Source organism: Sinohyriopsis cumingii, chromosome 18 (assembly GCF_028554795.1).
Source record: "Sinohyriopsis cumingii isolate HCF-2022 chromosome 18, ASM2855479v2, whole genome shotgun sequence".
NCBI classification, from domain to species: Eukaryota; Metazoa; Mollusca; class Bivalvia; order Unionida; family Unionidae; genus Sinohyriopsis; species Sinohyriopsis cumingii.
In genome coordinates this window covers 40363930-40380744 of record NC_142978.1, presented here as the reverse complement: position 1 = coordinate 40380744, position 16815 = coordinate 40363930, and the positions used below count along the sequence as shown (strand labels likewise).

The window sequence follows — 16815 nt, the reverse complement described above, 5'->3', positions numbered from 1 at the left end:
TATGTGAGAAAGCTTGCCAGTAGCTTCTTATGGGTTGGTGGTTTTTTCTGGAGTTTTCCCGGGTTCTTCCTCCACCATTAATGCTGGCCGCCATATATAGACTATCTTGTGCTCAAAAATGGCATTAAACCCTACAACAACAACATCATTAATTGCTAGTTATGCAATGCACATGTATAGATTTGTCATATTTTTCCCAAAGCGTAGTCAATTTTACAACTGAGCACTAATACTGTTAACACCTGGTACCTTAAAAACAATGGATGAACCTCCAACTAAAAAGAGACAAATTTTAATGCTGGAGAGAAAATAGTTATTGTAACTGAAAGAAGTGAAATAGAGCAGGCGAATTTGCAAAATAGCAGTTTAAACATCAGTAAAACAAATTTAGGGTGTTATAAAGGAAAAGGAGCAAATCAGAAATGATTTCATATGCTAATACATGTACATGTGATCTTCAAATGTAAATGTGATTTCATGTTTAATGATAGAAGTATATCTTTATTGCTATATAATCTTGTTTTAAGATGAATGCATGGAGTATTTTAACAAGAACTATTAATAAAGAATAAGATTATATGTGCTGTGATTGTGGTTATTTTTCTTTAAATTGTTCTGAAACTGGACCTTGCAAACTGGTCTTTTTATACAGACCTGTTATGAGAGACCACCTGTCTTGAGAGACCATCTTTTATTGGCAAAGGGGGCAGTCTCTCATGACAGGTTTGACTGTAATGATCCTGCAAACTTAACATGTTCGATTAAGCAAAATATTGTTTATAATAACAGTCATAGTATGTTTTGCTCAGTGCCAAATTTTTTTCTCAAACTGAATACATGTACACCACTCCCTCGATAACTCGCGCACATCGGGGTCCAGAAACATCGACCGCACTATAAGCGAGGGGCGAGTTATCGAGGGACATATAAAATAAGCCCAAAACCAATAAAGTGATTGACGACATAACGGAAAAATAAGGGGGGGGGGGTTTTAGGCAGATTATGCTGTTGAATACTCACTTTATAATCGTTCTGAGATTAACTGTTAATAAATATCTCTTCATAACGGTGTACTTTATTATTTTCTCATAGGACAACATTAAAAATTTCAGGATAAATTACAGTATATTGAGGCGATCATCGAAAACATTATTCCACGTGGTTTCCGTTCGCTGAACATGTGTACCACTTCACACATTGTGTACTACGTCACTAAGGTTTATGTTGAATTGTATAGATTCTAGTTTTATTGTTTGAGCCAAATTAGAAGTTTTTTATACACAAAAGATCGACTTTTTTCGAGAAACAGTGTCGATCGAACGATAGATAGATAGATAGATTTGAATGCGACAGAAGTAAAATGGAAAACAAAAAAAACAAGAGTTAATCAGTACTGCCATATTTAATTGGTCTACAAATTTAAAACAACGTAAATTAGAACAAGTTAATACTTGCCGTTTGTGCCACGCTTGACAAATATCAATTCACTTTTTGAAAAAATCAGTTAATTTTTTTTGTGTGTGTTACTCCTTGGTTTCTCTGCCGCCGAGCAAAATCCCTCAGATTTCTCAACTGCATGAGCTTTACGTAGTCAACATTTTGGGTCTCCAGCCACCTTATGGCAGTATCAAAATATTTGCTTCCTGTGCAGAGGGGTGGGGGTGCAACATCTGTGTCTGCATCACTTTCAACACTTGTGTTACTCCAGTTAGAATCGTCTTCTGCTGCAAATTTGTTCGCTATAGAAATAATTATAGTTTCATCTGACATGTATTCGGCTGTAGGGCAATCATTGTCAGCACAAATCCACTCCTCCATCAAGAGAAACGCCCATCTCAGGACCATGAGTCTGTACTAATTTCTCCCAAACAGCCTCGGCAGTAATGACATCAGTTTCATTGAAACATTCGAAGTCACTATCGTCGTCGTTGTCTCTGTTACTGTTTTGCTTTACGTCAAAGGCAGCTCCAAGACCCTTAATTCAGCACCCGAGGTCTCTTGTAATCGATTTTTTTTTAATGCAACAAACACTTCCCCAAGTTGTTGATCAAAACAAAGCCGGCATGTACATGTAATTAGGTTCTCACAGAATTACTCACGGGTTTCGATGTGACGGTCGATTGACTCTTTTCATGTTTTCAATGAACAGACTATGTTGTGATTATAATGTTTACACTGAAACGGAATTAAAGGATTAGAACGTGACTTTCACACAGGAAGTCGTTTAATTGGTGTTTATTTCATTATCTGTTGCCACCTGTTAACATTTACCAAAAGTTTTCATTGATCGCTATTTCACCAGACTGTTTATTTACAGTATACTGACAACTATTTATCCTAAAAACTTACATAATATATGATCTCTTTAAACAGAGGTCTCGCTAGGATTTTAAAACTGGGTCTTTCTGCCTCTGAATTCAATCACTAAATATCAGTATATTTTCTCACTCGGCCGCCAAGTCAAAGCCTTTGAACTAGCCGCCTAGCTGTTGCATCATGTTCTTTTTTTTTTTTAATGTACTCTTATGAAATAGCAACAGTACATCAAAGAGTCTTTCAGTCACTGAATTCTGTAATTGTAAATATCAGCACAGTAAACTGATCAACACATTTTCCCACAAAGCAGGTGACTGAAACAGAACCGGCAAATCTTTGAATTTTCCCGCGCACCTATTACATGCGTACGGAGGACTCCAGCCTCAGTGATTTTCTGCGTCCCAGATCAAAAATTGGCGTCCAAATACGCGTAATTAAGCGTTTTCGAGATCTCGGAAATTAATTCTTCTCTAGAGCTTGCAAATTGCAAAATATGGATTATATTTTTACGGGCATTAATCACCATTTTCGATGATAAAACGAGCAATGTATCAAGGTTTAATTTATCAATTCTTATCGTGATTTTTTTTCATGTTCAGCGTATTTTAAAGATATTTTAAATACATTTTGTCTGGAAAAAATCGGGAGCCAAGACGGACACCGCGTTATAAGCGGGATCGCGAGTTATCCGGGCGCGAGTTATCGAGGGAGCGGTGTATGTAGAAAAAACTTTTTTAAAACTAACTTGAAATACAGTTTTTGATAAGTAGAATTCCAACCTTTTGAATTTATTTTTTAAATTGATTGAAAACTTTATTATCCAGTATCAGATGGTGTTTTAAATCCAGTACACATTTAAAACATTCATTAAAAATATTAATTGATTATATTCATTATAATAAAATAATACTTTTTTATTGGCATGTGCTGGTTTTCATAGGATTATCATTTGATAAAGGATTAATAAGTGAACAAATAAATATTTCACTAAATACCCTTTTCCTTTGATCTTTGGCATGCATGGATCCAGGATATTCAAAATGTGGGTGAACAAAGTTGTTTTTATGAAAATGCTAAAACTTATCCTGGTTATCCAGTAATATGCATCAAGTTTAGAAGAAGCATTTTTCTCTTGATTTCAGCAGAATGTAACATGTATTTTACAATTTAAGTTAACTTGATTTAACTTGTTGCAACCCAAATGAAACCCATACTTTCAATTTTGAAAGAGCTCTAGGAAGACTACTGGGGATAATTTAGTTTGTTTTAATTGTAATATTTTATATAAGTATATATTTACAAAATATATTTTATTATTTAGTTGAATTTAGTCAAACCAAAATATTTGTAAAGTGTTACGTCTAGGGGCTTAAATTATGAAACAAGACAAGGTAAAACCAAACAAGCATATAAGTTTCCAAAATATAAATTTATTTCCCTAAAATATAAAATAAAAAAATTAAAGAATTAAAAATAACTTGCAGTGTATGAATTCCTATAATATTATCCTTAAATATAATATCAATTTCACATCAATCTGGAAACTATGCAGATTTATTCAGAACGAAGGTTCTGATGTGTTGATGTGCTAACATTCTGGCACCAAAATATCAATTTATTTTCCTGAAATATAAGATAAAAAAATTGAAGTCATAAATAACTTGCACTGTGTGAATTCCTAGAGTATCATCCTAAATTGCACTAAAAATTTCACGTTATTATGGTGTTATGTATATTTGATTTAATTATGGTGTTATGTATATTTGATTTAATTTATATTTGATTTATTTGAATTGTCTGTAAGTTTTAAAAACTTCTAATTTTTAATTTCATTACATGTCAAAATAATGTAGATTTGATTACTAGGAACTCAATATTTGTTCAGAAAATAGTTTGACTTTGACTCGTCAGTTGTAAACATCTAAAGGTGACCTAGTTCCTGACCTCGATTAAGAAATTGGTGAGAGAAGTAAACAATTTTTATATTTTTTTATTCTCAGAGTAAAGTCATACTAGGGCTATGTGATTTTTAAAAAATATGTAAACAGCCTCCAGTTTGCAACTCTGGGCTTTCTGAAATTGTGCATATGTTAGTTTTATTAGTGATGCTTAGAGAGAGATCTCTCAGTCTGGCTTTTTTCTTTGCACTGGAAAGTGTCTGTTGTGACAGTTTGGAGTTATATGTTAAGTTTTATTCAAATTATTTGGATTTTAAAAGAGTAATTCTTTTTCCTGGAAATATTTGAGTGCTCATACCCAATTCTTGGACAAAGACATTTCGGTAATTTTATTCGGAAATTTAAACACCAGAATATTAGACTAATTTTTCATACTAATATTTATTTTGTATTATTTGTCAAAAAAATTTAACCTTTTAAAAATCTACAAAAACTGAGTAATTGTTTTTCAGATTCAGTATTAATGATTTTGTTTTTTAAGTAATTGCATTTGAAACATTTATTCTTCTAAAAATTCTTAGGATTACTCCAGCTTCATGTATGCGATAGAATTGTAGTACTTTAAATTTTCCATACCACATGTCCTGCTTAATTAGCTTCATGTCGTTTATTATTGTTTTTTCAATCATAGTGTACTATGGCTGGCAGCAAAGTACATATTGGGCTAATTTTCTGTTGCATGATTTTATTATGGACTGAGAAGTCCCTGAAAAATATTCAGCTATATAAAAGAGTGGTAGCTAACTGAAGAGGACTGAAAAAGGGGTGATGATCACAGTCACTTTGGAGATAAGTACAGCCTTTGGCAAGTACATATAAAGTTGGTAGACATAGATAAACTTGATGTACAGTATGGTCACAGTCGAGGTATGAAACGTAATTAACATTATAAGTACACTAGTAACTCTGTTGGGCAGTTTCAAAATGTATATGCATGGCTTCTGAATTTTGCTTAGGTTGTTTGGAAGAGACCTTACCATTCTGATGTATATAAGTACCTGATAGTTTAAGTCCTTTGTCATTTAGATATGTTTACTAATTATCACTGGTTTCATTGTAGATCATTCTCTGTTCATAGGGGGAAAAATGAAGAGGAAAGTTCAGCTTTTCTTGTAGTTTCTAACTCTTATTTCTTATATGTCAGGCATTACAGGTTTTATAAAAGTCAGCTTTCCAGGGTAAGCTGACTGGAAAATTGAACTCTCTGAGCTTGCTAAAAAAAATAACATTCCATTTCGAGTAAATAATAAGGTAAAAAAATATGGGATAAATGGTGATCAAGTTTGGTTTTCTACCACATGTTAAGGACTAGTGGTTTCAGATAATAACTTTTCTGACCTATATTTTCACTGGTCGTAATATTTTGGTCTCATGCATAAATTCAATGAGATGTATGCATTTTAATGCATAGAAAACAAGAAATAATATAGGACAAAGAGATTCATTTTTTTAAGTTCTTTTTTATTCTCAGATTATCTTATGTACACTATTTCTTGCTCCAATATGGCAGCATCAGTATGTCCATCAGCAAGAACGGAGAGGAATATACTTGAATTTAAACTTTCCCTGACTTCTAAAAATTGAACAGAACAAATTATCCTGCCCTGGGAATGATCTTGTAATTAGCACCAAGTTTAACACTATTCTTCTCCTGGAGATACTGTCTGCAATAATTGCGAAACATGTTTCCGTCAGAGTCAGTGAATTCAAGCCATGGATGATTATCAAACCTGTGTGCCTGAAAATTTCTTTGCCGCTTGGTTGTTTCATTTTTGATATTTTTTGCTTCACAGAATCAGGGCTAATGTCTCTTTGGAGACATGGTTACCTCAGATTCAGTCACTTTCTGAAGTGGATGGCAAGGCACCTGCTTGGGGTGGCAGATATTAAAGTATGAAAACACTTTATTAGTGATTACTGGCTAGTTTTAAAATCTGAAGGGTTCCATTTGCATCAGTTTTTAAAAGAGTACAGATGTTTAAAAGCTCTGGTTTTAAGACTTTCTTGTTGGCAGGTGGTAGTGGTTTGCAACAGTCAGAGTACCCAGGGGTGGTAAAATCATAAATCTGTCACTGGACTTAGTGACAGCTTTACATTTTATCCCTCTGATTTGATGTAGATTTTCCTTCTATGAATCACTTTTACAACCTTTGTTGCAAAAACAATTGATACAAATAGAAAAGATGACCTCATCTGACAACTACTTGTAGCAAAGTGATGATAACATAAATTTTGTCATTTAAATGCAAACACAAACTGCTCTTTAATTAGAATAATTTTTTTCATATCAAATTCAATATCTTAATTTGATGTTAAACATCCATATAATCAGTTAAAACAATTAAAGACTGATTAGTTTCATTCCATTCCCATGGTGTATTGAAATCATGGGGTGTTCTGCTTGTGAGTATCTTGGTGGAGTAAATGCAATATTACAAGGTTGTTTTATTGATTGTAGAATCTTGATAATTGGATTGCATATTTAGAACATGAGACGTTTGTTAATGACCACAAACTGTAACATCACAGGTTATGATTGAATAAATGAACAGAAGTAGATTCAGAACAGAGGTAGATTCAGAACAGAGGTAGAATCAAGAATTCAGTATGATTGAAGGCATGAATGGTCAGCTCAGGGTAGCATACCTGTCCACTTTTCAAAAGCCAAATAGGGAGATTGGGACCTAAAATTGGGAGGTATTTACGAGGCATTTTTAAACCTGGTCTAAAAAAATATTGACCAGTTTTCTGGGTCCAATATATGTGAAATTCTCAAACGATGTGCTAGGGGTGCCTGCAGAAACTTCTGTGTGTGTGCATGTGTGTCAAACATGTAGTGGTCAGCCATTAAATTTTATGGATATAGGCCTAAATATGATTAAAGGTGAAATTGGTAGGGGGGGTAGGGCTAGTGCCCTCGCCTCTTTGCCCCTATGTGTGAGCACTCATGGGATGCACCTTATTTTTCACCAGGAAGTGCCCCTTTTCATATTCTGGTCTGCTATGGCCAAACTGTATCACAGCTAAAGCCAGGTTAGTCTCAAGTAAACCAAGCAAGAAAGCCAGTGTGACTAATTAACCATTATTCCTTATCACTGCATTTAGCTTGTGACATACTTCAGAGAAACCATGTTCAGCAGTGTGTGTGTTTGTGTGTGTGTGTAAAGCACCATCAGTTGATTGGCAAATAAACAATGCCCGATTTTTTTGTAACTTAGATGTCTTTGACTTAATTTTACAGTAAGTTTGTAAGGTATGGAACACTGTTTACTAAATAAAATATTTATTCTAAATTAGTTCTTTGGGGGCACATACACAGCGAGGTATAGATTTTCATTCCTTGTTTTAATTTAATAATGGTAATAAAAGTTAATATATATGTTACAGAATGCCAGGTGTTTTACTAAGTTTCTTTGGTGGGAATGGAGATGCTATTTTGCTTATAAAATGACACACCATTGACAGTGATCATTCATCCTACTGAAACTAATTGGTAACAGTTATAATGTTATGGATTAATTTTTTACTGTAGGGGATTTTAAAAAAACATTCTGAAATTTATGTGAATAATGTTTAAACTTAACACTCTATTATTGAAGAAAAAGAACTTTTTAGTATGATAATAATTATTTCATCACAACAGTATTCAAAGGTGATAAAATAGAACATGGCTTCTGTGGATTGCATATGATATATCTATATATGGATGACTTTTTCAGAGAAATGAAAATTGACAGACATAATTTAATAATTGGGAGTTCTCTGCAAAGAATCAGGAGATGTTATGAGATCAGGTGGTTGGCATGGAATGACCCCAAAAATCTAGAGGTGTTTTCTCCTGTTGTGAGTTAGATAAAGTAATTCAATTATGAAAATTAGTGCTAATATGATTTATTTTAAAATTGAATAAAAGCTCCCAGACTAACACCTTGGAAAAATTTACTTGTCTGACTGACCTTTCTGGTGGCCTAGTGGTTGTAGCATCTGTCTCAGATGTGGGTGGTCGCTGGTTCAAACTCCAGCTGAGTCATACCAAAGATTTATAAAAATGGTACATGCAGCTGCTTTATTTGGCACTCAGCATTAAGAGGTTATTGTTAGGACTGGTCAGCCAGGTGTCAGGATAATGTGAGTGGGTTGGACATGATGCTACATGTCTGCATCATGATGCCCACTGCTAGACATCTCTATAAACTGCCACACTTTAGGCATCTTGCGATATGACTGAAAAATTGTTAAAGCTACATTACAAATCCAACACACACGCACACACACACACACACACACACACAATTGTCCAACTTATAAAATGAATAGTCTATGATGTTGGGCCATGGGATTTGATCAGCCCTGATGATATATTAAGAAAATTGCATTATTTATTATTTTCAGATAAAATAACATTTGTTTTCTTTTTATCTTTCTTTGCACTTAAAACCGTATGTCAATAATTGAAGTCGTCAAAGCAGATATACATAAATAATAGATGTAGTTGGAGGAGAAAGGGTTAGAATGCAGAAGACCAAAGACAGATATATTCTGACAGATAAGTGGATAGGCAGGAAAAAGTTTTGGAAATAGGTAAAACATTTTAGTAGGACTAACAGGGTCTTATAATTGTCAGTCCCTGTGGAAAATGGATTTGCGATCCCTTGTTTGCTTTGAGTAGTTCTGGGATATTTTCTGCAGTGTCTGCTGAACTTGAGACCATGAGAACATGAGACCATTTTCTGAGACCATGAGAACATTAGACCATTTTCTGAGACCATGATAACATGAGACCATTTTCTGAGACCATGAGAACATGAGACCATTTTCTGAGAACATGAGACCATTTTCTGAGACCATGAGAACATTAGACCATTTTCTGAGACCATGATAACATGAGACCATTTTCTGAGAACATGAGACCATTTTCTGAGACCGTGAGAACATGAGACCATTATCTAGCAAGGGATACTCATTGATCCAAAACGATTGGAATTTTTATGCACATTCAGATTGTACTTTGTTTGAAGCAGGTTCATTAGATTTGGCTTTAGAACTTTGTTAGGTTTCCTTTTTTGCCTAGAGAAGATATCAGACTAATTTCTTTTCACCTGAAACAACAATAACTAAGTTCGACTGTTTTAAATAATTTATTTATATTCGCAACAGAACTCTTATTTTATCCATTTGCTTAACAATTATTGCCAAGTCACTTGTCATCAGCAACATGCATTAAAATACTTGAGGTGCCAACTTTAAAGAATGATTTGAAAACATTTTTTTTTTTAATCCATTAAATTTTTGGCCCAACATTATGTATAGGTCTTTTGTAATTTTCACTTAAACAACACATTACAAACACTTATTGTGGACACTACATTTTTGTTACATCGGTCATGCTTTTCATGAAAGGCTGGTGGTTAATTGTTAAAGATGAATGGCAGTTATTTCCAGACACATCTGACAAAGAAATCTATTGAGATAAATCATATACCAGCTACTCACACTGATATTGATAATGGGTGCAAACACAATTATTGACAAGCCAATTGTTTTGAGTCCTGCAAATTCACAAACTGCTGAGGCAAGGTTCGGACTTGGAAATTAGCAAATCCCAGATACATGTACATACAAATACTATAATTAACATGTAACTGCATGTTAAGTTAAAATATAAATACATGTTCCTTATTTGTCAAAACTTATTTTTTGTAGTAAATAGTCACATTATTACCGCTACATAAAAAAAGGTGAACTAATCTTTACACTGATTACAAGATGATATAACACTCTGACAGTACATATTGTTGAGATAAAGGTTTGATTGGTAAAAAAAATCTGTGGCCAGTTATGTAATAAAATTATGCTGTACATGTAAACACCAAATAAAGGTGCTGATATATATATTGCGTCTAGATTGCAGAAAATTTACCAAACATAAAGTTTTGCAAACTGACCGTTATCCCTTTCTATTTGTTTTGGATTTGCCTGCAGGCAAGAATCTTTCAAACTTGACTGATTTTGAGTTTGTCCAGGGAATCAGCAAGATGAATCTCCACATGTATCACAATGCATGCTATGTTATGAGTTGTATCAACACAGTGTCCCTTTTCCTAAAGTTACTGACTCCATCAAATTACATGCATTTGCAGAAAGAAGGTCATTTTACCACTATACTAATATTTGGATTTAAAAAAACAAGCAGCAAAATGAAATCACCATACAATTTAAAATTAAGGAGTGAGCTAAGCTTTCTGCCTGCTGTGAAGCCTTTATATAGTTAAACTGACTTCACTCATCTGGCTAGTCGACTTCACCCCTCAGGTTGGATGACTTCACTCATCTGGCTAGTCGACTTCACCCCTCAGGTTGGATGACTTCACCCATCTGGCTAGTCAACTTCTCCCGTCTGGTTAGTCAACTTCGCTCATCATCCTAGCTGACTTCACCCATTAGGCTGGCTGAATAAAAAAAATCATTTCAAATTATATTTATATTGTCAATGAATATTTTGAAAAATACAAATTTTGAGATTTTTGCAACAATGAATATGTTGATTGACAGTAAATAATATTTGGTGGTTTCAACAGGTAATTATTTGTGTTCACTCATCTGTAATATATTTGACTGGAGGCATTTTGGGTGCCACTGTTTTCAGTCTGTTTGGGGAACAGTTTCAGAATCCTTTGCTTTAAAAAAATGCAGTTCTGAAAAAGCTAGCAATATGAGGGCTTCAGACTGATAGAAAAGCTTTATGAATGAGGCACTTTTCTTCTTCTAGAAGATAAAGCTATAAAAGTAGTGCATAATTCTGTTGTAAAGGTCTACTAGTGTGCTCACACAACTTTTGTGTATGTGATAAATTTAACCTTCTAGATGTGATTTGTAAAGGTATTATGTCAAAATACCTCATCATTAATGAAAACAATGACTACAAAACATCAATTTTTTATCGCTTGAGGCAGCACATTCCTAGCACACTCAGTCATCTCTCTCTGCTATTATAAGTTTTCTTGTGGCAGACCTGTCAGATGTGCCATTTTTTAAGTGAGGCTTTAGTAGGGCAGAGTGGCAGACATATTTAGTGACTTTAATTTTTCAGGCACATCATGTTTCTTGCTGGAGATGAGGTAGAGTACTATTAATAGCCCAGAAGGTAGCAGAAATACCTCAAGGAACAGTCTTCTTCCAGTTTGCTGTGTCATTTTCTGTAGACTGGTCTAATGAATGTTGTTAGATTAGAACTTAGTTCAAATTTTTATTTAGGAAGTTGATAACAATAAAAGAATCAGTATGAAATTTAAGGGAGCAGCAAAATGTAATTGGAAACCTTTGTAAGAATATAAAGTGGCCTTGCTAAACCAAGCTTGTACAACTTTGACTTTTTTAATTTAAATTTTAGCCAATTTGTTGGAAGTATGAATTTTTTATATCAAATTTAACTTTATAAAAACTATTTTAATTAAAACACCAGCAATGGCACATATGTGGACTATAGTACACAGTACACTGACTAAGAGTGTAGATTTATGGTTTACGTTACCAATATTGTAGTTGGATTACAGTAAATTGCTTTGCACTTTTATAGTTCTATACTTGAATATATTATTAATGTGCAGACATTCTTTACCATTTTACACTGATGTCTGTGTGGTATCAACTAAGTACACCAAACTAAACGGTGACATTTCAAGGATTTGCAGGTGGAATCAGGTCTGATAACAATTAGTTCACTGAACTACACCCCACAGCACCCTCCCCCAACATGAGTGAAAAAATGTAAGTACACTTTGTGCATATTGTAATAATAATAATAATAATAATGAGAACTTTGTATAGCGCCTAATCTTTAGAAGCTCTAAGCGCTTTACAACATTAGACAACATCTATAATATAAAAAACAGATAATAATATTATTACAAAAACAAACACCATGAAATTAGAAAAAAATATTTAAAACTAAAAAACATGCTGAGAATATTTCAGGTAGGAAACATTATTAGATCTTTAAGTTTGTTCTTGCAGTCGAAATAAGTTTTGAGAGCCCTCTTGAATGTGATCACTGTGTCTTTGTGTCTAAGTTCAGTGGGCAATTCATTCCACGTTGCTGGGCCTTGGTATGCAAAAGAACGCTGTCCATATGAATTTGTTTTCATAGTGAGAATATTGTACATGTCTGTATTACTATGTACGCATTTCTAATTTTTCATATATATGTGTAATTTGATTTTTAATTTGAAATCAGAAAAAAAATTAAGTATGAAAACACTTGCACAAGTGATTTAGGAAGGATGTGCCAATCTTATGTATTGCCCTTTCTCTTGATTGCAAAAGTAGATTGGCATTAGTGATCAAACTTGCTAACTATGGTAAGCTCAATTGGTGGTAGTGAAAATTTTCTTAATGTTGACAGGGGTTGCCCAGGGCCAAAAATGAAAATTTTCTTAATGGTGACAGAGGTTTTCCAGGGCCAAAAATGAAAATTTTCCTAATGGTGACAGAGGTTTTCCAGGGCCAAAAATGAAAATTGATTCTTAATGGTGACAGAGGTTGCCCATGGCCAAAAATGAAAATTTATTCAGAGGATAAACATAATTTACTGTTTTGAAATTGGTATAACTATTTTGCATTTCAGGTTCAGGCACATTTTTCCTCCTTGCCTACCAGACGCTGAGATGGGGTGGAACCTACTTTCTGAGACAGAGAATTCAAACTGGTCTTGTGATGACTTGGGCAGCCAGGTAATCTGTGAATAACCCCACACCATTATTTATATCATGCTGTATAAGGGTCACACTGTTATTTATACCATATTGTTTAAGGGATACACCATTTTTTTTATGCCTTGCTGTGTAAGGGACACGCCATTATTTATATTTTGCTGTATATAAGGGACACCATTATTTATACTTTGCTTTATAAGGTACACACTATTATTTATATACCTTGATGTATAAGGGACACACCATTATTTATATTTTTGCTGTATAAGGGACACACTATTATTTATATGTTGTTGTATAAGGGACACACCATTATTTATATTTTGCTGTATAAGGGACACACCATTGTTTATACCTTGATGTATTAGGGGCATACCTTTATTTATACCTTGATGTATTAGGGGCATACCTTTATTTATACCTTCATGTATTAGGGGCATACCTTTATTTATACCTTCATGTATTAGGGGCATACCTTTATTTATACCTTGATGTATCGGGACACACCATTATTTATATTTTGCTGTATAAGGGACACACCATTATTTATACCTGGGGGGCCCCGAGTGGCCGAGTGGTCTAAAGTGCTCTCCGTTACGGATCACTGCCATCTCACCTCTGTCTGCATGGGTTCAAGTCTAGGATTCGGCCAATGTGGTTATGTGAGAAAGCTTCCAGTAACTTCTCATGGGTCGGTGGTTCTTCCTCCACCATTAACACTTGCTGCCATGCATAGCCTATCATGTGCTGAAAAATGGCATTAAACCCCACAACAACAGCAACAACAAATTTATAACTGGATGTATAAGGGACACACCATTATTTATATTTTGCTGTATAAGGGATGCACCATTATTTATACCTTGATACATGAGGGACACACCATTATTTATATTTTGCTGTATAAGGGACACACCATTATCTATACCTTGATATATAGGGGCGCTCACCAGTTATTATGTACTTTTCAGAGAGTGATGTATGTAAAGTGAAGTTGTTTGTATTTAAAACATGCAGAGTGGAGATAATGTTGGTATATTCTATGTTACTTTAACGTGGCTAACATTTCTTTGGATGTTGTATTTTTGGAAATTGTCCATGATCTAAGCACTGCATTAGTGGCCTAGTGGTTGGAGCGTCTGCTTCAGATGCAAAAGGTTGTGGGTTTGATCCCTGGCAGAGTCATACCAAAGACTTGCCAAAAATGGTACTAACAGATGCCTCACTTGGCGCTCAGTATTAAGAGGTTAGTGTTAGGACTGGTCGGCCTGATGTCAGGATAATGTGACTGGATGGGACATTACGCTACATGTCTGCAGCATGATGCCCCATTGCTAGACATCACTTTAAACTGCCACACTGCAGACATCATCATTGTATGACTGAAATGTTGTAAAGCTACGTTAAAAATCCAAATCACACACACACACTCACATGATCTAAGCACACTGCTAACTAAAATGACTGCTCCTTTCTACTAAAAGTTCTGTCTGAATTAGTCTAAAGTACACTATCCGTAGCAGCTATTAAAATAGGGAAAATTAATTTTGCCAGACTAGACAATACCAGCTTCTGAAAGTGCATTGAATGAATTACTAAATATATAAAATGTAAAAAATGTTATTGGCTCTTTGTTAGATAATTTACTTTCGAAGTTCAGAAAGTGAAAATGACCAAGTGGAGCTAGCACTTTTTTGAACAGTGTCCATCTGGAGTAAGGCCAGGTTGTACACTCTATAACCCATAATACACCCATAAATCATAACCAAAATAAAGGGAATTAAAGGTTCTTTGAACTGTACCTAAGATATGCAAGGTCTTTTTTAAATAGCCAGTATAACTAGTGAAGAAAACCAGGGAAATTCTTTTTCTTTAAAATTCTAACCCTATGCAAAATACAAAACTGTAGAGTGCCACCTTAAAACAAATATAAAAATGTATGCAATTTTTTAAAATATTTTCATATCATTATGTATGATGTTCTGAATAAAATGGTACATTCATATTGATGTTAAGCATGAAAATAAGCTAATTATGCTCATTTTGCTTTTGCATACATAATTTGCCATGAAGCATGTTTGTGTGAGTAGTGACCTTAATTATGGGGAAATTAGAAGTCTTAGAATATAGGAATAGAATCACCTTTAATTTACAACTGTGACATTAAGTAAAAGAAATATTTAGTGAAAATATTTCTTTTTATTTATTTGCAATGAAATTAAAAAATAAACAATGACAAAGCAAATTTGCTTCTTCCTTATTAAACAATAGGCAAATATTTTACCATTTGACCTTTATGAACCTCATCTGTTCCATCCCTTTTCAAACTGATGAGTTACCTCCCTTTTCAAACTGTAAAATTTATTGTTGACATCTCAGGAATAACTCTGGTTAGTTTCATGTTTCTGTCTTTCAGCATAACATTATTTACTATGTTGACCAAATGTAATGTGCAGTTTTAATATAGCTCACTTTTTATCATAATAAATACTGTTCTGTAGGAGGAAATACAGGAGAATTAGTCAAAAGAACTGTTTTGATGCTTGTGACTCAAATATTTTAGCCATACAATCAAATTAAATCAGACATTAATAGTACTTATGTTCTCTTTAAGGGGGAGCTCACCAGTTATTATGTACTTTCCAGAGAGTGACATATGTAAGGTGAAGTTGTTTGCATTTAAAACATGCAGAGTGGAGAGGATGTTAGCATACCTCTATGTTACTTTAATGTAACATGGCTGACATTTCTTTGGATAATGTACTTTTGAAAATTGTACATGATCTAAGCACACTGCTGACTAAAGTGACTGCTCCCTTGTGCTAAAAAAATCAGCCTGAATTAGTCTAAAGTACACTATCCGTAGCAGCTATTAAAATAGGGAAAATGAATTTTTCCAGACTAGACAATACCAGCTTTTTAAAGTGCAATGAATGAATTACCAAATACATGTATATAAAATGAAAAAAAGTTGTCAGCTCCTTTTTGCACAATTTACTTCTGAAGTTCAGAAAGTGAAAATGATTGAGTGGAGATAGCACTTTTTTGAAAGGTGCACAGCTAGAGTAAGGCCAAGCTGTATACAGTGTACTCTATAACCCATAATACACCCATCAATCATACACCAAAATAATGGAAATTAAAGGATCTTTGAACTATACCTAAGATATACAAGGTCTTTTTTAAATAGCCAGTATAACCAGTGAGGAAAGCCAGGGAAATTCTTTTTCTTTAAATTCTAACCCTATGCAAAATACAAAAGGTGGCTCTCTACAGTTTCATATTTTGCATAGGGTTAGAATTTTAAATTTCCCAAACTTGATTGTTTCTGTGTATCTTACTTATAATTTTAAAATGAACCAAATAAACAGAACTAAAACTGTACATCTGATGATCAAACTGTTATAATTTCCTGTTGCCAAAAATACCTGATACTGTATATGGTTATTCATTATGCTACTTAATGTAATTTTACCTTCAGATTTCTGAATGACAAGATTTTGGAACAATTTTAAAAAGAAACTGTAAAGATTGAAAGTATCATTGATAAAATTTCAAGGACCTTATAGGATATCTGAACACAATATAACATCATTTGTCTGAATATTGATGTTTTAAACTGTAAATAATGTTTTGGTAAAATAAGTCGAAGCACAGCATTTATGTAAAGACAAAGACAGACTTGCGTATCATTAGATACTGCTAAATATACAGTTACATAAAAGTTTCTTAAGTATAATAATAATAATAATAATAATGTGTGTGTGCTTTGGATTTTTAATGTAGCTTTAAAAATTTTGCAGTCCTATCACTACAATGTCTGCACTGTG

The 16815-nt window shown here is 33.7% G+C and overlaps 1 protein-coding gene across 2 annotated transcripts in view; it reads left to right on the top strand.

Moving 5' to 3' along the window:
• LOC149776463 (uncharacterized) overlaps nt 1–16815 on the top strand; it is a 31641-nt gene that overhangs the window by 1776 nt on the left and 13050 nt on the right. For both annotated transcript variants that reach the window (XM_089940883.1, XM_089940882.1), the window contains exon 2: nt 12898–13003. In XM_089940883.1, coding sequence (XP_089797009.1) covers nt 12898–13003 — 106 coding nt within the window. The remainder of the gene's footprint in view (nt 1–12897; nt 13004–16815) is intronic.